Raw genomic sequence first — 22,664 nt, 5'->3', positions numbered from 1 at the left:
TATCTTGGAAACACTCTAGGAAAGTCTTTGGTTTTATATAATATTACACACATTAATATATCAATGTCTCTGGCAAAGTGAATTTTTTGCTAGCATTAGCTACAATAAAGACATTAGCTGCTCTTCAGTCTGTCTTATCTCTGGCCAGGCACATCGCATTGGTAGGATGATAAAGTGCTTTTGGCTATCAGTGCTTGCTTTTGTACTTTACAGTTTGGTGTTGCTTGGGATCTTTGGGTATGTCTTTGGTAACAGTAGATAGTTGAAGAGATTGTAACTAGTATTGCAGTCTGGGAGTGAGAGAGGGATGGAAATACTCTGTTTTGTCTATAAGAGAGAAAAGGATGTAGCAAAATATTTTAAAAAGTGTATTTGCAACTTGGGCATTAGGGGTTTTTGTTGTCTCTGAGAGATAACTGGGCTGGGATCTGGTGAAGGGGACCTGTGACTCTGAAGAAACTTGATAACTCCAAAGAAGCCTACAAATCACCAGGACCAGTAGGACTGCATTCTCTGGCTCCAGGCATGGCAGATGCTGGAGCAGCTTTGCAGGCCTGAATTTAATTCTACAGGAGGATGTGTGCAGGATGTATGTGGAAGGAAACCACACGCTGAATAATCACACTGCTGAGGGCACCAAACCTGGTAAGGCAGCAGGCATTTGGCTTTGGGGACTGGTTGGGAACAGAAGTGGCCAGGGCTGTAGACTCCCTTCAGCTTTGGGGTGAAGCAGGCGGTCGGTCACTGTATATATTTTGCTAATGGATGTGGACTGAAGGAAAACAAACCAAGAGAAGGGATCAGATGATGTTTTGCATTCAGAGGTGTATTAGGTTTCCATGGCAAGGTTTTGGTAGTGGGGGGCTGCAGGGGTGGCTCCTGTGAGAAGCTGCCAGAAGCTTCCCAGGTGTCCTACGGAGCCAATGCCAGCTGGCTCCAGGACAGACCTAATACTGGCCAAGGCCAAGTCCATCACTGATGGTGGTAGTGGCTAAGAAACAGAAAAAACTACTGCATGAGTGGATTGCAGCCAGAGGGAAGAGTAAGAATATGTCAGAGAAAGAGCTCTGCAGACTCCAGGATCAGTGGAGAAGGAGAGGGACGGGGTACTCCAGGCATCAGTGCAGAGACTCCCCTGCAGCCTGGGTGCAGCCCATGGTGAGGCAGGTGTTCCCCTGCAGCCCATGGAGGTCCATGTTGGAGCAGAGATCCTCCTGCAGCCTGTGGAGGGGACCATGCTGGAAAAGGTGGATGCCTGAGGGAAACTGTGGCCCCGTGGAAAATCCATGCAGGAGCAGGCTCCTGCCAGGACCTGTGGACCCATGAAGAGAGGAGCCCACAGTGGAACAACTTTGCTGGCCTGACTTGTGGCTCCATGGGGGACCCACACTGGAGCTGTCTGTGCCTGAAGAACTGCACCCCATGGGAAGAGACCATGCTGGAACAGTTTGTGAAGAACTGCACCCCACAGGAAGGACTCAGGTTGGAGCAGAGGAAGGATGTGAGGAGTCCTTCCCCTGAGGAGGAGTGAGAGGCAGAGACAATGCTCTGGTGGGGAGCAGGTAGAGAAATTTGGAATAAAGTTAAGCTCAGGAAGAAGGGAGGGTGGGGGAAGGTGTTTTAATTTTTATTTTTCGTTATCCTACTTTGATTTGATTGGCAATAAATTAAATTAATTTCCCCATTTCAAGTCTATTTTGCCCATGGCAGTAGTTGGTGAGTGATCTCTCCCTGTCCTTATTTCAACCCACAGGTTTTTTGTTATATTTTTTCTCCCCTGCCCAGCTGAGGAGGGGAGTGATAGGATGGCTTTGGTGGGCACCTGGTTTCCAGGCAGCAGCAGCCCACCACAGGGAGCCAGATACATTAAGCCCTGACTAGTAAATGTTTTCCTGTTTTAAAACAGCCAGTAGAAGTATACAGGAGGTATTGAAGACACATCTAAATACCAAACAAATAAACTGAGCGCTCGACTATCTTAAACCACTTAAATAGCTCTTTGTTACTGTACTGCCTGAATGCTTTACAATTATCACTGGTTTCCATCCCCATAATGCTGTTACAAGGTAAAATCAAATAACTATTTTCATGTAACAGCTAGTGATCTGAGAACAATCGAGCCAAGAATTCCTGTGCCAAATGCAGTTCTTGCAGCACTAGGAGGAAGGATTGCATTCTGATACAACAGGACTGACCTGATTGTGAGTAGAACAAGTGCTGCACTTTTAAGTGTAGAGGGAATTAATATAATTCTAATGTGCTCCAGAGGAAAAAGTCTTGATTCTGTAGCTAATTTGTGCTCTGCAACAGCAGTGTTGGCCTGAAAGCAATTAGAAATGATGCGTGGGGTTTTTTACTGTGTGGGAGTTAGCATAGGTCATCCTAACTTAGTGGGAGCAATATACCAACTGACTTAAAAGATACCTTTGCTACCATGAGTTTAAATAAGGGAATGCAACAAAGGGAAGTGCAAATAGGGATGTTCTTGTAAAGTTCACACAGGGACCAAAAGAGCTGTGGTGGTTCCTACTGAAGTGAGACACTGCAGAATCCAGCCAGGATAAACCCACCAGAGGAGGCCACTGCTGGCCATCCTCCCTCTCGAAATAGAGTTGCAGTGAGGTCCATGTGTTTGTGCTGGGATCGTGGGCGACTGGGTTCCAATGTTCAGTACTAGTGGTGTTGTTTATTTGGCAAGTACCCTTCACTCCAGAAAGTGCATGATAGCAAAATTACCCTTCTGGGGGCCAACTCTGGTCCTAGTTCTTCCCTTTCAAAAATTTACTTTGCAGATGAGTATTCCCCCAGATCTTTGCAGAAATTCCTTGAAGGTCACTGGTGGTATAATGCCATAAAATTGGAATTTACAGAAATCATTAGTGACCTGAATGAGATGCCTGTATTTTGACTGCAGAAGTGAGGCTTCAGAGCAGCTGTACCTGCATCCCTTCGGTTCAGGCTGAAGCCTCGGGCAGTTTTGTGTTGGTGAAGCAGCTGAGAGCCAGTGTGTGAGTCTAAGAGCTGCTCTTGTATTTTCATCTGTGCAGTTATGCAGTGATAGCTTTGCTCACTTGATACATCTTGCAGATGGAAAAACTGAAGAAAGGTGAGAAGCTTTTTGCACTTCTTCCTAGACGCCGCTCCGCAGTGCATGGCTTCACTTTCCCTGGGACAAGCCTGACACTTGGCAGATGCAGTTCGGTCCCAGGGGTGTCTCTGAACCTCAGTCTCCTGCAAAGTATTTCTCCTTACAGCAGTGTTTTCAGACAACTGAAAGTGATACCCAAACACAGGGAGGGGTGAGGATGTGTTTAAGGTTAGCAAAAAGTTTATTGGGTAGAGTAATTCTTGGATTAAAATACTGCCCTTGGAAAGTGCAGTCAGGAATCTGTTGTGCATAACTCTTCCTTGTATGTTCGTACAGTTGATAAAAATCCAAAGGCAGTTTCAGATGTGTTTCAAGCTGCCTGTCACAGCCTTCCAGAGCAGCTGTAACTGGATTAGTAAGACATGGAAAGTATTGCAATGCTACCTGCATTTGATCATCTGAGTAATGATTAAAATGTTAAAGGCAGGCATAGAGGACTAAAGCAGGCTAGAAATTGCCAAGCTTTAATTTATTTTTCAGCTTGTTGCTTTTTTACCTCCACTGGAATTTAAAAGACAGCCGTAATCCGTACTCAGCCTCACCATGTCACATGCCTTTGGGTTAAGAGCTGGCAACCCTGAAAGCATTCAAGATGCAGGTTGGATATCTCAGTGCTGCATGCCAGACCTTTCCCGAGGAGTGACATTCCTCCTAGACACCAGGCTTGACCAGAGCTGTGCTTACATTACTGCTAAAGCCCAGCTATACTTTACAGTGCAGGCCTTGCAATTTGTTTGATGATAGCTAATGAAATGCAAACCATTTAGCAGTTTCGAGATGCGATTACACTGCTGTGAATTTTCAGATTCCATCAAAGTCCTGCTGAGGGTAATGGGAATGGGCCAGGGTGATTCAACCGTAAATCAAAAACAAAAGCGTGGCCAATTCTGACAGTGGAAAGAAGAGCTGTTTAAATGTGCAGAAGGTGATCTGCCAAGTCAAAACCAGCTGCACTTTACAGAGCTACTGGAATGAATGGTCTCTCTGCATTTGTATTTTTTTTTGTGACTCATTGATTATTTTTCTTCCTCTAAAGTTTAAACTCCGTCTTTCTACCTCAGGTTTGCCTGGCCAGTTGCAAAGGTTTTCAGTGCCTTTTTTTGGTATATAAAATATCAAATGCACTGATAATAAAGGATAGTTTTCTCATTTTTCGTAATTTCATACCAAGTCAAGTGTTTTCAACTGTACATCTTTAATTCTTCAACAGTGAAAGCTCTGCTCTGAGCAAGACAAGGACCTCTCCTTCCCCTCTGCACTAGCACTGGCAGGAATCAAATGAGTAGAACAAAAAGTGGAATTTAACTTGGGAAATCTTGAGCATAAACTGGCTCCTCTGTTATTTCTCAGTTAGGAATGAATCAGCCAAGAGTGTCTGGTGGTGTGAATATGTAACAGGGAGCCAGGAATTGTTGCTTCTCTTAACAACGAGGAGCAGCCAGCATCCTCTCTGAGCAGATCATCTTCCAGGATAGTGGGACAGCTTTTTGACTGCACCCCGACGTTCTGTATGTTTCATCAAGGGTGGTTGGTAGGTCAGCTTTTGGGGAGCCTGACACAAATGGGCTCTGAGGAGCAGATGCATTCCTGCTGTGGGATGCAGGGAAGTCCTGCTGAATTTGATGGAAGCCGCATGAGCTGTGGAATCAGTTTCTGGCTTACGGGAAAGGATAAAGATTTGTCAGGTCCAAATGTTTCTCATATTATTATTGAAATAACATCTTCTTTGCCTGGGGATTTTTGAGCACTTAGTATTAATACCCTCCAGGTTGCTAGGGCTCATTCTTCTTCCGATCTGTAATACTAACTCATGTTAAACCCTGTCAGATTTAATGAGACCTGTCTGTAGCTCATGTCTCAGTGACTCTTAGTTATTGTGAGAAATGTTTTGAAGGGACAGACATTTTTAATTTTTAAACATTTTTACAAATTCAGACTGTAAATTTGATTGAATCCTGGCTTTGTCCAAGCTGTTGAGAAAGCTTCCTTCCGAAGGAGCTGTGTGTGGGATCCCTATTTATATAGAGGTCAGTTCTCCATTGCTTCTTAATGCAGATTTTTGTGGTGTATCTCAACCTTCCTTTAAAGCTGAAATGGGAAGTTAGTCATGAGATCTGTGGTGGTTACAAGCCAGATGTTATTTTTTTCTTTTTTTTCCTTACTTTGCAACTGGAAGGGACAGAGGGCAGTTTCTTCAGTATGTTCATTCTTAGGGTGCCATTTCCTCATGTGAAGTGCTGCCTAGTGTTCTTGTTTGGTTTGTATTTTCAAAATCCTAGAGTCGTAAAAGGATTTTTATATGGTTTATCTAGTTTTACGCATACTTGGGAAGCCCTGTGTGTTAACATAGCACAAAAAGACTCTGCACAGTCAAGACTAAAAAAGCTCTTGCAGCAGTGTGCATAATTACAGGGCTGCTGTTTAGTCACCAGTCATGATATGTGTGGATTTTTTTGTGAATTCAACATTCATTCCATTTTAGATGTAAAAAAAAAAAAAAAATACATTAAGAGATTAATTTACTCAGCACAGTAGGGCTTGACCCTGAATGTATTAAAAGCTATTATAATATCAAGGCTTAACACTAACAGCCTAATCAGGGATGTGTTTACAGGGTACTATAGATGCCTCCAATTTGGAAAAGTGCTTGGAGGACTAGGCCCTATGTGCAAAGATGTAAATGAGACATCAAGATTTAAATTAAAGAACTAAATTTTTCTGCATTAGCTTTTTCTGCTGGGATAAACGTGTTTGGAACAATAGACAGAGGAATATACCAAATGCCTATTTGTAACGGGAAAATGGTTTTCTCTTTTAATATATTGCTCATATTAAACTATTTTTTTCTGCTTTATTTTTTTATCTCCCTGTAAGCTGCTGCAAATCAGCCAGAAGAAATCAGCAGCTCAGTTGTTGTTTGCCTGCAAATGAGTTGCCAGCATCCTGTAATGCTGCTAGCTTGAAATACAGTCTCATCTCCTTTACGGTAATGAGAGCTGAGGAGAGCCAAGTGGGGTGGTTCCCCGGGAGCAGGAGTGTGGGTGGAAACCCTGTTTTCCGTGGTATTCTGGTCTCCGTTCTGGTGCTCTTAAATTCCTCACACCTAAGTCTGCTGGTAAGGGATTTTGAAAGAACAGAGAACGTATTTTCTGGGGTTAAAGGGTAAAAATCTGGAATTAGTCATGCTTGCATTGGTTCCTTCTCTTTACCAGAAACATCTGATACAGTTTCAGATTTTTAAATCCATTTTGCTGACCAGGGGAGATTCTGAAGTTGTAGCTACTTACTCTGGTGAACTAATTAATTGTGCCTCACTTATTGTGCATTACATTTCTGCCTCTTTCCTTCCTCCCCACACCACCCAGTTTGCTTATCTCGCTACAATGTGGTTTGTAACTGATATTTTGTAAGTGTGCTAGGAGGCTTATGAAGAGGAAAAGGAGAAAAGCAGAATACGTAGTTGGTTCCTTAAGTGACTTGTGAAAACCTTGATTCACAATAATTATTTTCTATTTATTAATTTCTTGCCCCTTCTTTCCTGGGTTGGTATGCTCTTTATCGTGACGAGTCAATGAGTATAGTGCTGAAGCCCTTGGGTTTCCTGTGAATGAGGATTTTTCTGAAGAATTGCAGGATCTGTTCCTTCAAGTGTCAACATAACTCCTGAGGGCATGTTCTCAGTTTCTGAAACTTGTTCAATCCACTTTGCTCGGTGCTGCCGTGACCTTTTGCATAAGCCAAGATGTTATATCTTCATGTATGTTTGATGTTACATGTACACCAACATCAAGTAAAACAAAACAGAAAAAGAGATTAGAGGGTGTAATAGCAGAACTCTGAGAACTGGAAAAATAAATTTCTGTATGCCTGAATGTTACCCAGCCATGCGGCTTGAAAAATCTTCTATAATCCTTTAAAAAAAAGAACAAAACAAGGCAGATCATCCCCATCAGATGTTAGAAAAATGGCTTTATGTAGAGCAAGACCATATAGTAAGGTACAAAGCAGATGGTTGCAGGAAAGGTTTATACAGCCTTAGCAAGGAGGTTTAATTTCAATGCATTGCTGAGAAGCAAACACTTTTTCTACTTCTTTGAAGCAACAACTCTGCTTTCCTTGTCTTCTGTGAGAGAGTTGAAAGATAGTTCCCTGTTGTCAGTAAAAGTTAAGGTCTCATTAGCTGTTTTCAAGTTGTTGTATAATGTTTATACACTGTGATTTGCTTTGCTTTCAGGCAGGTGAATGTCTTGATTGATGGGCGTCAGTACAATTTTCAGTAACATGGACTGAACACTGTCTAAGTAGTTTTAAATCCCATGCTGGAATGATAATCACTGCCTTAAGTAGGAAGCCTTTTCTATTTTACTTCCTTCCCCTCTATGCTCTAATTATACTCTGGTAGATGGTGGTTTGCATCCTCCAGGCAACAAGAGGAAGCTGGGAGTGCTTGTTTCAACTGAACCCCCCTGGTGCAATAAATTGCCTGGCTCCTGGAAAGCACCAGCCACTGGCTGCAGCAGTGCTTGTCCTAAAAGCAGGTTTGCTTGTGGTCCAAGCCCATTGGTTTCACTCCAGTTACTCGAGGGGTATATTTAACCCTCTTGGTAGTGCAAGCAACCGCAGGAGCAAAGGGTAAGAAAGCCTTTAGGCTTCTGGAGGGCTGTTGGTGTGCCTGGCATATGCTTAAGTTTAACTGCTCATTGTGAGATGCAAAAGGAATAGAAACTTTGAAAGGTCCTTTAACGTTATCATGAAACATTAGTCAGAGCCACGAACTGAAAGATGAAGAGGTTCCAGGAAAATGAGCTAAGCTTTAATCCATGCTTGTGGATGTCACGTCCCTGCCAGAGACCAGGCTCCTCTTGTAATTGCAGCTGCCGTTCTGAGTGACCCGTCAGGGGAGCTGGAGGAAGCAGATGAAACTAAAGCATCATCAGGTCACCGGAACCAATGTCTAGTTTCGAACACAGTGGAAAAAATGCTGTCCCCACAAGAGGGACGTGTAATTCCTCGCAACCAGTGGGTGGTAATTCTAGTTTCTCTACACCATTTAAAATCTGGGAAAAGAATTAGATCCTCAATTTCAGGGCAGAGGAGTTTTTTAATTTTATTTTTTTTACTGTGTTCTGCCATCCTGGCGTAGTAATTATAGAGCAATATCAGCTGGAATTGATAATGAAAGCAAAATTTGGGAATAGTAACAGGATGTGTTGCTGCTATTGATCAAAGGCTACAGTGGTGTTTATGAACACTGCTCCTCTCTTTGATCTTTTTTTCCTATTGATTGAACAGAGTAGATAAACAACTGTCTGTGTAGTATGAGCATTTATTATGGCTTTTAAGCTGACTAAGGACAGCTTTGAATTAAATATGAGAGTTTAAATGATAGTTTTCTAATAAGTGCTGTCTGTAGACTTTGGCGTGACAATATAGTTTCATGTATGAGTGGTGAAAGGAAATGTAAATACAGACATTCTTTTTCTTTCTTATTCAAAAAGAAGACAACGTATCGCAAAATTGATTATAGGAGAGGCAGAAGTGCTATTTTTGATGTGTAGTTACGTGGGGGCAAAAGCTGCTTTTTAAAAAATATATAGTTATGTGTGTTGTGCTGTTAACAAACTATTGTATTGGCATTTTTCAGGAGTGTTGTGTAAATTAGTCATCTTAAAATGTGGATACAAATGGAACTACAGTCTGGTAGTTCTGCAATCACTTCAATGAAATTAATAGAAAACTTTCTATTGACTGTTTAATGAGTTAGATTGGACCCTGGGCTGTCATTGTTAATGTCTTGGAAAGGTCAAGATCGATTTCCTGGCATCCTTTTTGTCTCTAAGGAGGCTCTTTGCAATTCTTTGGAAGACTTAGCGATATTGTTATTCCTCTTCTTGACAATACTCTGTATAATTTGAGTTCTACCTACCATCCAAGGCTTTGGGCAAAAGCAGACAGACCGAAAAATGCTGCATTTTAGGGAAGTTGTTTGTATCTTAAATGCCTAAAATAGTATTTCTGCATGATTGCAAGTTTTCTCCTACCCCTTCAGGTTATTTTGAATTTTATTCCGGTGCTGTACTGCTCTTATTTTTCCCTACTGATTTGGTGTATTAAAAGAAAAAAACCAACAAACTATTCCTGCAAATGGAATCAGCCTGCCATGTTGCAGTGTAGAAAGTAAGCTGTGTTGTGTTTAAAGTAATGCTCTTTCACTGCAGTCCTCTAACATGGGATGCACAGGGAGAGCCGCACATCTCTGGGGATCCAAATCTTTGTATTCCTGCCTTTTCAAAACCACCCAAAGCTTCTGCAAAGTTTCCACCAAGTGAGCTTGTTCATCTTGCTATGAAAAGGTTATTTCCACTAAATCAGTGCTGTCAGAGTGCTAAAATGTTGGTGTTATTAGTCTGTTTTGGAAGCTTGCTTGGGCTGGCCTTGCAGCAGGCCTGAATGAGATTGTTTCTCTGACTCTGCAGGTAATGCGCCGTGTGTTGGAAAGCACGGGGTTTGCTTGTACAAGCAAATGGCCATGCTGGATGGACTGCAGTAACTTGCAACAGGAATATAAAATCCACCCAATAAAATAGAAGGCTTGGAGAGAAGGGAGTCCTGGGAAGAGGGCCAGGGATATTCACTCACAATGCTGATGTTTGAAAAGGACATGTCCTCACTTTTCTTCTGAAATGTGTGATGTGCCCCGCTTGCCACAAGACAGGAAGAAAGAGTCAAATATTAATTCTTGAAAATAATCAAGTGAAGTATTGACATCTAGGGTCTCCTAGATATGACTTCATGACTCACTGTCATGCTTTCTTTGATTTTCAGGATACTGGGGTTGGGAAATCGAGCATCGTTTGTCGGTTTGTCCAGGACCACTTTGACCATAATATTAGTCCTACTATTGGGTAAGTACCACATATAATATCACTTCAGTTTTCACTGGTCAGTGAAGTTTCAAATCAGATCCTTGAGTGATTTAAGTCCTAAGGTCCTACAGCCAAAACAGTCCAAAGTGGGAAGCTCTTGACAAGACAAAAACCAAAACCGCAGAACCCAAGAAGCTGTGATCTGCACAATGATCAGGTCATCCCGAAGCTGAGTAATGGCAGGCAGACCATGGGAAGCCCTTCAAGTATCCTTGTTGAGTGCCCTGGTAGGCTCTGCTGGAACATGGACAGTGTCTGTTTCCACATATGGATGGGCTTCTGTCTAAGTTTAGGATGTGTCACATTGTCCTTTCTTAAAATAGGGACAATGCAATTTAAACTAAGTATGATTAATTTATACTGCTTCTTTAAAAAATACTAAGCTTCCATATATCAGACCATCAGAATCCCAATAGTCCTGTAGTAGATTCTAATTCAGTTTTTTTTTTCTTTTAGTATCCTAGAGACAAATCTTCCAAGTCCAGTGCGACCTGGAAAATTTTTAAAGTTATGGATCTCTTATGGGAAAGGAAGCTACTATGGAATGTACAGAAAGGAGGAATTTGGGGGGAAAGGGCTGATCTGTCGTCTGTGAAGGATTGGTATTGGTTGCTGTGTTGTTCAGACGGTTGAATGGTACCTTCTGAAGCTCTGCCTTTCAGTGCATGGAGGAGTCTCAGCTGGAAGCTGCACGTAGAAGTTCCAGGACAGTTTTGGATTCCTGAATGTAATGGATAGGGAAAAATGGACAAAGAGAAAGGAAGCATGTCATGAATAAAATTACTGGCTGAAGGATACTTGTTTGCAGTGAAGGAATTGATGGCAACTTGAGTGGGTTTTTCTTTACTTCTAAACTGTTAGCAGCCCTTTTCCCCAAGTAGTTGCTGTTGCTAAGTAAATGCCTTCAGCTCAATTTGGAAAACAATTTTCCTCTGTTATCGTAATTATGAAAACCAAAGGGATTTTTTTTTCCATTAGGAGATTAAAATGTGAAGGCTAGTTTCACACAGGTGATATTGTTCGTCTACACAGATAAGGGGTTTTTTTTCTTCCAAGTTATTCAACTATTTAAAATATATAATCCTTGCAATCAACAGTAACCACTGTGGATCTATAAAGTTCCTGTTTTTGAAGCTGTGAAGTGTTGCTTATTGGTTTGAGAAGGAGAGTGACAACTGAGAGAACACACCCTGAAAACAACCAAAGAAATGCTGCCTTTTTTTTTTTTCCTCCTTAGTATTTTCATAAGCAATGCAGCATTGTTAAATTCAAGCAATTTGCAGATGGCTGTATATGAGAACTCTGGTATATCATTCTCAGGAAGTGTTTTGTTCAGTCACATGTCATTTGATGTCATTTGGTGCTTTTGTAACAACAGTGCATTGTATCAAATGCATCTTTATGGGCCAGGAAAAATGTTACCACAACAAAAATGGTTCAGCAGTACCCAGATAGGATGGGAACAATAGAAATCTGCCAGAGTTTGGCAGTCCTACCAGCTTTCAAATGAACTGCTGTAATATAGGAAAAGCCTGTACATTTGTAACCTTTCATAAAAGAAAAAGCTTTGAAAACATAGACATTATGGAAAATAAAAGAAACTACAAAGACTTATTCATCCCAGTTGAAAGGGAAAACAACTTTCTTGCATTTGTTTACCACGTGCACTCCAGCAGGTGGCTTTTCTGTTCCCTGGTGATCCAGTCTCATATGTTAAAGTGAGAAGTGGCACATGATGCTGTCTGTTGCCTTTTTCTCGGGTTCATATCACCAAGAAGATGGAGCTAACAAGCAGCAGAAGCCACATGTAAATGGCAGGAGCATTTGTGTTCCTAGATCCATGAACAAAGTGCCCTCTGAACTTCATAGGCTTTTCCCTTCTTTTAAAAAATACATCTATAGGTAGCATATGCCCTGTCTGAGAAAAGGGAGACTTCTACTTCTGCAGGCATTTTATCAAGGTTCTGGGGTTTTCGCCATATGCAGTCTAATCCAGCAGAACTCACTAAAGTCTACAGGTTACATATTCATAGTGTCAGTTAAGTTACACATTTCTCTTTCTTTCTCCTTTTCAGAGCATCCTTCATGACTAAAACTGTGCCCTGTGGGAATGAGCTTCATAAATTTCTGATCTGGGACACAGCTGGTCAGGAACGGGTGAGTATCAGTTTGCAGAACGCTTTTATTATCCTGGTCTCTCTGATGTACTTTTTCTAAACCTTTCATCTTCAGAAGACTTTGTAAGTATCAACCTCCTGAATCTTTGCCAGGCTCTGCAATGCAGGTGGTCAGCAGGCACCAACCATGTAGGTTCCCTTTTCATGGATGGGGAGAATGCAGAGACAGGCTGACCATACCACTTACCTAAAAAAAACCCTAAACCATGGTGTGAATTGTCTGCCACCTTCCCCAAGGCAGCTTGAGCAGTGCCCCAGCAACATCCATTTCTCCCCTGGTTTCATCAGGTTTGTGTGTGGCAGCTGTCATTGGCATTGGAAAGGCTTTGACTTCCAGCCCATGGGCTGAGGGTGGTCTGAACTTAGGTGGTGACTCCGGGCTTGCCTTGGATTGGGACATTGAATAGGGGCATGGCTTTTGTCTCCTGTTATTATTTTGGAAATTACCACTGGCAACCTGAGCTGCTTTGGATTTTTGTCTTGATGTTTTTTGAGTGTCTGAAGTGAATTGCTCAGATCAAGCAGCTTTTCCTTTGACTTTAAAAAAAAAAAAAAAAAAAAAAGCCAGAATGGATTTTTGGGTATTAGTTCATCTTGACTGTATGTAAGTCTGGCTGATCATTTTTTTTCTTTTAACAGCCTCAGTGGCAGTAGTATGCAGTAATAGACTGTAGAGCTGTAGGTTTCTCTTAATATATGCCCATGTTTGCCTTGAGAAATTTGAGAGAAATGGAAAAACTTATGTGCACTCCTGAAACATCTTCAAACTTGTGAAATGGCACAGTGTCTCTTCACAGGGAAATGTAGCTGTGCTCACATTAGGTTGGGATAAAAGGAGATGCTTATACAAACTGGGATGTCAGTCCTGATGCATCCTACTGTATTCTTCATACCTTGTATGTGTATTGTGGGCAAAGAAGATTTTTGCTGTTAAGTGCAGGAAATGCTTGTGCTTTTATTTAGAATGCACACCATGAGGTAAAGTGACCCTGATGAAATCTGTTGGCTCATAACAATTCAGTATGTTATTTATGATGGGAAAATGGACCTTGAAAAACATTATTTGGAGTATAGCCTAATTCCTTCCCTTGAATCTTGTTTGTTCCATTTCTGCATGGTCTGGAGCTGATAACTGACTAATTATTGCAAGAGGTAGCAAAAGTTCAGTTTTCTTTCCCATGGTTTCAGTTTCTTTGCTTATTCTCTCCGTTTTCCCTCTACTGCCCTGCTCTCTTTGCTTTTTCTTTCCGTTTTAGCACTTTATACACAAAACTCAGTTAGTTAAATTTTGATAAAAGTATTCATCTAATTTCCTATATAGTCTAAGGACTCTCAAAGCCCTTTAAAAATAGGTGAATAGTAATATTTTCATTTACTGAATGCCTCATTTGAGGCAGGAAATCTGGGACTGAGCTCTGACTCTTGGACACAAAATCCATCCTTCCCAACTAGTCCATAATGTTTCCTCTCAAATTTTTTTGAGTCATCTTTTTTCAAACATCTCCTTTCTTTTTTTTTTTGTTGTGTGTGTCAAACCAGTAGTGAGCAGTGAACACCACACTCTGTTAGATTGCTTAGAATCTCTTACAGATAAGACATGTTACGGGTTTTCATTAATTAGTAATCAGGAATTAGTCCAGGGACCATCTTTTTATTCTATGTTTGCAAAGTGTATTCCCAGTCCTTCACTAGGACTAGCAAAATGGAGTGATAAAGTAAACAAAGTTAATTGGTGTTGAGTTCTAGCTACAGAGGCAGACAAGTTTCCCAAGGTGAGGTCCATACTGGTCCAGGTCGTTCTCTGTCCTAGAACATTCCCATTTTACAGCTAAACACATGATGCTTCTCAATATCTTACTTTAATCAGGGATTTTTGGTTGCTTTGTTTTGTGTTCCTCCTTCTGATCTGCTCTTCAAGAACAAATGTCTCCCCCCTGTTAAATTCTTTCTCATTATCCTCTGAACAGCAATGATGACCCAACATTTCCAGCCTATCCCAACCTCTGGGCCTATTGCTGTTTTCACAGTGTGCTAATATATGTCTTCTGAGTGTTGTTTCTGCTTTGAGAGTTGTCCTTCCCTTGTTCTTCGCAATTTTTGTTGAGGCTTTGTGTTCCACTGTTGAAGCCTGGCAGTTTTGTCAGTCTGTACTGATGGGGGCAGTGTTTAGGACTTCCTGCTCTTTCAACATTGCCCTTGTTTGTCTTTGCTCTCCTAAATGCAAGGCCAGGCATAGGCTTGTGCTTATTCTGGAGTCGGGGTGCTCTGTGCTTCCCCAGCTGTGCCAGCTCTGTCTATGTGCTGATGTGGAGCCTTCACAGCAGGAGAGCCCTGGCTGAGATTTAACTGAAACCTCACTTATGCCATGAAAATGAAGCTCAGACTTTAACTGTGGTAGAGCAGGCCGACAGAAACAACAGAAGTGGCACTTCCATGATCCTCGTTTATGAGTTTGTCCTTTTTAATGAGTTTTTGCTTCCCTGTTTGTGATTTTCTCTGGGAAACTGCTAGCTTGGAGTCAATGCTGCAGAGTGACAATAAGACAGCAGAAAATGGGGATTGAAAGCCTTTCTGTCATATCCCTGGTGGGAGTGAATGCTGAGCGTCCTTCTTAAGAGGAGACCCTGGAGAGGGGTATGTGGCTTGTGGTGAAAAATTCACATTGTACTTGATTACAAAAGGAGAGAGAGCTTCTTAATCCTTTTACCTTGGTTTTTTTTTTTTTCTTTCCCTTTCTTTTTTGACTAGAAATAAACAAACTGGCAGCACACTTCACAAAATCCTCCTATCTTCTGTGCCTAAGTACTGGTCTCTGTAGACGTGGTTGCTTTGTGTTGGTGTACTATCCAACCAACTCTCTTTATTTTTTTCTTCACAGTCACCTTCCCTCCACACCAGTATTTCTCAAATGTCACTTTTTCCCCTCCTATCTCACGTTTTCCCCATTAGCTTTGAATTGTTGCCACAGACTTAGGGACTTACAAGCTCAACAATGATGTTGTTGTTAGCAAAGATTCCCTCCCCTAACAAGAGTCTCCTTGCAAGTTAGTTAATGATATTTTTATTAGCATATATTTTGGTTCATGGTGCCCTAAGTAGCTTCTAATTACAATGCTTTGTTTGAATACCTTGGGTGGCTGCCAGCTTTCCGTTTTGCCAGCTGAGGAATATTGTAGCAAACAGGGGTCTGAGGGCCATGTTTCTAGGGCAGGAAAATTTATCTCTGTCCTTTTAAAATTTACTTTGTTGAACTCTGGGACTTTTAATTTTATTTAATAGAAGAAGCCTCAATTACTTGAGCCCAGTTTAAACCTCGATAAGAATTATCCTGAGCTGTGAGCTTTTTCTTTTTTTGTTTTTAACCTTCTCCATTTCCAGGAAAAGGCTGACTGATGACATGTCCACAGCTCTTTATAGCTCCCTCTTTTCTGAGTGGCAGTATTTGTCCTGGTGATTCAGAGACAGTGTCACAACACCATCTATCAATGACTTAATTATTTCCACAGGCAAGACGCAGCCTGAATTTTGCTCTGTGGTGTTATAAGGGTGGCTCTGATGGTCTCCCACAGCTCAGTCAGAGTGGGGGTGGTTCACTGTGTGTGGTGTGAGGACCTCCCTGCAGTGAGCTACCTCTTGCGTGCTGCAAATGTTGACAGGTGATTTGGTAGTGTGAGAGCACAAGTGGCATTAGAGCTAGCAAGAATATATTATTTTTACTATTTTCAGAGTGAGCATAAAGCACGGTAAATCATTTAAGGGATGCATTTAAATGTGTTTTTTTCTTAAGCTTCAGCAAACTTGCAGCATGTGTAGCTTGACAATGAGTCGTGGTTTTGGTGTAGTGTCTTTTGCATCCTTTGTTTAATGACTGTAAACTTCAGAAGGGCTAAGCACAGGTCACTTCTGTGGTGTTGCAAAAGTTTGTTGTTTGCTTATTTAAAATATCTTTAAAAGGTTAACCTAAAATGTTGAGATTTTCCCTTCTTCAGCTGAAGAATTCTTAGACATTGGAAAAAAAATGGTCACTCTTTTATATGTATCTATATATATTTAATCTTCATTTTAACTAGCAAAAAATACCTGTAGATCAGAGACAGACAGATCTTTCCTGATTTATTCTGCTTTTAAATCCTGAGAACTGGACTTCCAGCCTTCAATCATGTAAGGAAAACAACTCAAGGTTTTAAAATGCTAAACGGTATCTGGAAATGGCTTTCATGCATAACATTTTTCCCATTTGCTCTTTGCCAGCTGAGAATGTCAGGAATTTTGTATCCCTCCCTGTTCCAGAAGCTTGTGTTTCAGGATAATCTGTTTAATGCTTTTGGGTTTTGCCTTTGCTTCTGCCTCTGCACCACCACAGTTTTCTGTTTGTTGGCAGCCACTGCCTTGAAAGTGACAGGAGTGGGGCATGTAGCTGCACAGACTTGAGCAAGTGTACTTCAGGTGCGTTTCGGGACAGGACCGAAGGGGTTTTGTGGGGGTGGCCTGGCAGGATGGGCTGAGGGCAGGAGAAACAGAACACCCAAAATCACCTGCAGAGGGGTGGGAATGGTCTGCTGAGTGAGGGGACTGATGTATGTTTAAGGTAAGAGTCCAGAAAGTGTGAGTGCATGTAATGGGAAGGGGAAGGAAGCTGCAGGGCTGTGACACTGCCCGCACATGTCAGCAAGTATCAGACCCAGAGGCTGTGGCTGTCCTTGCCACTAATGGCACCCAGATAAAGAAAGAGTAATAGTAAGCATCTCTGACCTTGAGAGGAGCCAAGTGGTTTGGTCTAGGCCACTCAGATGCAACGTATGTTGTCAGAGAGCAGCTTCCTAGGAAAGGGAATGAAATTTAGTCAAATGATCACAGCTGTCAGGAAGCAAATCTTGTGCTGCTGTGCACCTGCAGGTGCTTGAGAAGGACTGTGTAGGAAAATCATAGCTGAATTCGAAGTGTGTAACACTTGCTGAGCATTGGTGTGATTCTGCTCAGTCTGTGCACCCTTATCCTTTCCAGCTGTGCTTATAGGCAGAATTATAATCCTTTTGCAGTAAGAGCAGGTGATGTTCTTTACAGTCTAGAATAGTAAAAGCAACCAAATACAGGAGTTAGGTGGTTGTTGTAGCTGTTGGTTTTGGTTTTGCTTTTTTCCCTCTTGGCTGTGGAGTTGGAAGGAGGCAGCCCTGCTGCGGCAGTATGCCAGTCCTGGGATGTAGCACCACAGGATGGTGCAAAGAGCTGCTGACATGAATTAATGTTCCCTGGTGTGCCTGGCAGATTGAATGAATCCCAACTGTCTTCAGCAGCATTTGTCAGCCTGTATATAAACAAGCAGGCGTGGTAGTTTTTATTTCTGTATTTATTTGGCTTCTGTTTTGCTTTCTAAATCAGCATTACATTAGATAGGGTTAAGAGACTTCCACTGCCACAGCTCAGGTGTGATTTACACTGTGCTCCCTTGATTTTGGTTTTCTCTTCCAAGTATGACGTGACGGTTTTCCTTCTTCCCCATTCTTTACTGTTAGTAAAGAGGAAATGTGATAGGTGTTAGCTGTGACCAAATACACCCCTCCATTATGAGATGCACAGGAAGCAGAAAGCAAAATACTACACTGTTTTTAAATAGGTGGTAAATTCCTTAATGGCTGCTTTGTTCCATCTTTCTGTCCTTTTCAAGGGCAAAGCTTCTGTTGACTTCATTGAGATGGCCAGATGAGGGGTTGCAGAATCTCAAAATACTCCTGGAATCAATGAAACTCTGGTTATGCTCAGCTTGCATTTACACCATATAAGACTGAATTTGCTCTCTGTATTATGGGGCTCTACAGCTGTAAAGGGTTGGGAAGCTGCTAATTGGACCCTTAGAGAAAAAGGTTATCTGCTTTCAGCCGAAATTTCATCATGGACATGTGGCCTCACTTCTTCCTTTGTGTCAGAGATGATGAACCACAGGTGCAAAGTGGATGTGTTGTTAGAGGAGCACAAGAAAGAAGGTGCTCTGACCCCAATCAGCATTGCACGAGTATTCAGGTGACTGTAGGTATGGAGCACACTGTGTGTCTCCAAGGAGGAGAGTCCTGAAAGTCTGTGTAAAGTAATTGATTTTGGGTTTTGGCATGTCTTTGGTAAAATAAGTTTTTTATTTATATTTAGAGTCGTCCTTTCAGCCTGGCCCTTGGATTGGAAAATGTACCCCTACAACCTGAGTCGTGTTGTAGGTAGTTGTGTTGTACTGTGTGATTCAGCAACCTCAGCCTCACCAGTTGTTACCAACCTCTCCAAAAGCAAAACGGGACTAATGAGTGATGCAGTTGGTCAGTATTTGCAAATAGGAAAACTTATTTTGGTGGATACTGAATGAGAGGCATGAATGAGCTCTTCTAAATTACCACAGTAGGTGAGCTGCTAATGGCAGTTTACTCATTATACAGAGATGGGAGGTGTTCCCAGTGCTTAGAAGGTGGAAAGCAGTGCAGAGGAAGTTTGATAGTGTAAGTACCAAGGCTCTGTATTTCTTGCTCCCAATAAAAATATATGCTGTAAAGTTGTAGGTGAGTTTTTAATTTTTTTTTTTTTTTTGGGAAACAGAGGAGAAAAGCCACCTGTGAGTGCATTCACCAGTTAAAGGGTGATCATATGAGTATGATACAGCCATGAGAAAAGTGTTAGGGGACATGCAGTTAAAGCTGTTCAATGTCTATAATGCTGCATACAAACCTAGTCACCAGCAGTCAGGAAAGATGAACGGAAGCCAGACCAGGCACAAGGAAAGGTGGTTAGACCCTGATTTCTCCCTTTTACATTATCCTCAGAGTGGAAGAGCCTGGTATAGCAAACTGCAAAATTAAATCTGCAAGCTTGCTACTCTATATTAATATTTCAGCTAAAGGCAAGCAGTGATCCCTTAATTTTACTAAGTCAAGGTGCAAGCAAATGACAAGTAATTTAGTAATTAGGAATTGAGAATGTTATTAATTTTCAAAGTAATATGATCCCTGTAGCAGTATAATGAAAAAAAAAACCTAATTATTTTAGGCAGAACATTGATCAGCTTTTGAAATGGGTTAGGAGTGTGATTATTTGTGATGGTGGGAGCTGATGAACGTCTCTTTCTGGTCTATGTTTTCCTGTTGGCCCAAGGGGATGTGAGCTGCTGCTGGCTGCAGGAAGGAGTGGCATCTGCCAGAGTGCTGCTCTTGGCTGCAGGTTATGGAGCAGCTGGCTCCGTGGAAAGTTGGGGCTGTAACCTGAGTGTCCGTGTGGCAGAGCTGGGAGTGGCTGCCTGAGCATTTTTAAGTGGCCCTTCTCAAGCAGAGTTGTTCTTATGCCAAATCTCAAACTGCTCCTGTTTCTCCTAATTTTCTTAGAAATTACTGGATACAGAAATACTGAGCTATAAAATCAAGGTTATAGACATTGTCATTTATAATACAGAAGATAGTCCTGTGAGATTTAATTTTGTGAGCTGTTGTTTTGTGTGTCACTTGTTTTGGGCATCTGTCCCACATTTGGTCCTTGGCAGGTGAAAAATGTGCAGATTAGTATTTTGTATTCCTTTAATTAATTTGATGTGACTCTCTTTTTCCAATTAATTAGGCCAGAAGAATGTTCAAGAGGACTTTGCTTTTGGGCACTGATTTAAAAGAAAAATTAAACATATTTATTTGCATGATATTGGAAAATTCATGTTCATAAGGCACATTTGTTAAGAGTCTATCATTAGATCATGAAACTCGTGCAGTTAAAATTTTTCAGTCCCTCTTGATTAATTCAGTGTTTCAAAGAGGCTTTTCTTGTTTTCTTGTAGAAAACAGCGGTTTCTTGTGACTGGGACATAGTGTGTTGTCATGTTTGTTTATTAGCTTGTGTAAAAGAATGACAAAGGGCATTTTTTTGTTTGTTTTGTTTGTTTTAAATTACTTTTATTTTTGCTTTCTGGGCCTAACACTGCAAATATTCTTCAGTGAAACAGCTATTAAGGGAATTATTCTTGTCAGCTGGTCAGAAGAAAGGGAGAGAAATTCCCACGATGATGTACAGGTTCTCAGTGTGCTTTCAGGTCCAGTCTTGAAGGAATTTGGAGTATGTGAGTTTAACTGCATGGTTCCTGTGAAGTGGTTACTGTTATCAGAGAGCTCTTTGTAAATTCATGAATACTGTGTAATCTAGATTAAAATGTAATCTAGATTAAGACCAAATCAGCATGTATCTAGGGTGTGTATGTTTTTTTCCAGGAGTTGACAGACTGGGAGGAGTGACCATGAAGGGTCAGATGTACCCTCCACAGTTAAGGTTCCTGACTTCCAGGCTACTTTAATACAACACTTATGCTGAGGAGAAGGTCTTGGAAGTTCTTGAAGTTTGTTGGTGATAACTTCTAGGCACTGGCACTCAGTGAACCAACCAGGCAAGGTGCCCTCCTAGACTTGTTTGCGGTTAGGAAGGACTTGGGGAATGTGATAGTAGGTGGGATGCCTTGGCCACAGTGATCATGAAACAAGTAGTGATCCAATGTTTTCTTTAGGCCTCCTATGCTGTTAACATACTTGAAAAAGCCCTTCTTGTTATCTGAAGTGATGCCCAAAGTTTGTCAGTGTTTAAGAAGCATTTGGACAATGCCCTTAACAAGATGCTTTAACTTTTGGCCTGCCCTGAATTGATCAGGTAATTGGTCTACATGGTTGTTGTAGATCCATTCCAACTGAAATGGTCTGTTCTGTTCTAACATACTGAAAATTTCTGTCATGATTTAGGAGCCTAAAAATTCTGGAAAGCATTTATTGCATTAAGCATGCAAGTAATAGAGCTACACACTAAAACCCCAGAAAGCACACATCTACCCAACTCCCTCAGGATCTTGGCTGATCCCATTTCTTCAGACCACGCTTCTCGACTGATTCCTCTTTCTTTTCTCATCCTCTTTCCTGCTGTTTTCTCTTATTAATGAGCTCTCCCACCTGCCTCGCTCCCCAAAACACTTCAGCACTTGACCATCTGTCACTGCTGCTGTGCATCCATACTGTTATAAAAGAAAGCGCCGACCTTGAGCTGGTGTGCGTGATCTGTGATAAATAGCTTGCAAATGGGCAAGTGAACCAGCATGGCAAATAAATTGCCTGATACATTGCACGTGAAACAGCAAGAAATGTGGAGGCTGCTAAAAGTCTAAATGCTCAGTCAGTAGGTACAGTTCTAGGAAAAAGATGCGTCCAGTAAATGTGCAGAGGTTTGCAGTGTTGTAACACGTGGATCCGTGCATGCTTGCTGGGCAGTGAAGTTCAGACCCTGCCCTAATAATGTATTTGATTCAGGAGCTGACCTCGGTTATTAGCTGCAGCTTAATATGCCGCTTTTGCAGATAACTTTTCTCCCAAAAAATTACAAAATGGCTATGCGAGCGTCGTGACACTGAATGCATTTTCTGAGAAAGATTATTTTTGGTTTGTTTGAGACTAAGCTTAGTTGAATCAGCAGAAAGACTTTTTTTACTTCCTTTCTCTAATTGTAATTGTAAACTGAAATTCTAAATCAGCTGCTTAGTCATTGGTAAATTATGAAAATTATGCTGTTCTTCGGTTGTTATAACAAACATACTTATTTCTTGGGGTGTTTTCCCTGAAGAATGTTTTCCTTGGAACAAAAAGCTGAAGAGTAACTGCAGAAATCTGTGTTTTTTGAAATATCTGCCATAGTATAGGCTAGGTAAACAAGACAGGTGTTCAGATTTTTCTGACTAGTTAATTTTATCCAAGTCATTTGCAATGCTTTATAAAATTCAAACACAAGCTGAATCCAGTCTTAGATCTACAAAGCAAGACTGTAGTTTGCCACAGGAAAGGGTCCCTATGCTCCCAAGCGTAGGTGATCTTTCTGTCAAAACCTGTCCTCAAGAGTTCATGCCCTGTAGTGGAAATGATGCACTGAACCAGTAAGTGCTGGTTGTGTAAATTCAGTGGGATGAAGAACAGCAGAAGATAAAGGAGCTCTGCTTTCTTTGTGTTTAAGGAAAATTAGAGAATGGGTGGCCACTGATAAGGTCTGTTCTCCATGGAATGAAAGAAGGTGGGTGGTCCTGCCATGGCAAGTCTTTGTAACCTGGCAAAGCCTGTGATAATTCTGATTTATTAATGATACTTTCTCTTGGGGGTTTATGTTTTAACAGTTTCATTCCTTGGCTCCAATGTACTACCGAGGTTCAGCAGCAGCCGTGATAGTGTATGATATCACCAAACAGGTAAGACCTTTGGGATGCTTTGTGCCTGTGTTAACTTCTCTATTTGGGCCTGAGCTGGAGTTAAACCCCACAATTGCAGAATTTAATTTGTATGGGGTGTGTACGCTTTGGTTGTTTATGTAGATCTGGGTGGAGGTGTCCAACTGCCTTAAAACATTAAATAAAAAGTCCTGCTTCTGTGTTGTTTCAAC

At 41.4% G+C, this 22,664-nt stretch overlaps 1 protein-coding gene across 1 annotated transcript in view; it reads left to right on the top strand.

Moving 5' to 3' along the window:
• The window catches only part of RAB31 (RAB31, member RAS oncogene family), a 66,755-nt gene that overhangs the window by 17,007 nt on the left and 27,084 nt on the right, over positions 1 to 22,664 (top strand). Inside the window, exons 2-4 of the mRNA XM_032121908.1 lie at positions 9,974 to 10,053; positions 12,150 to 12,231; positions 22,402 to 22,473. Of these exons, the coding sequence (XP_031977799.1) occupies positions 9,974 to 10,053; positions 12,150 to 12,231; positions 22,402 to 22,473 (234 nt within the window). The remainder of the gene's footprint in view (positions 1 to 9,973; positions 10,054 to 12,149; positions 12,232 to 22,401; positions 22,474 to 22,664) is intronic.

This window comes from Corvus moneduloides, chromosome 1 (assembly GCF_009650955.1).
Source record: "Corvus moneduloides isolate bCorMon1 chromosome 1, bCorMon1.pri, whole genome shotgun sequence".
Lineage (NCBI taxonomy): Eukaryota > Metazoa > Chordata > Aves > Passeriformes > Corvidae > Corvus > Corvus moneduloides.
The sequence above is the reverse complement of the archived record's forward strand: the minus strand, read 5'-3'. Positions and strand labels throughout refer to the sequence as shown.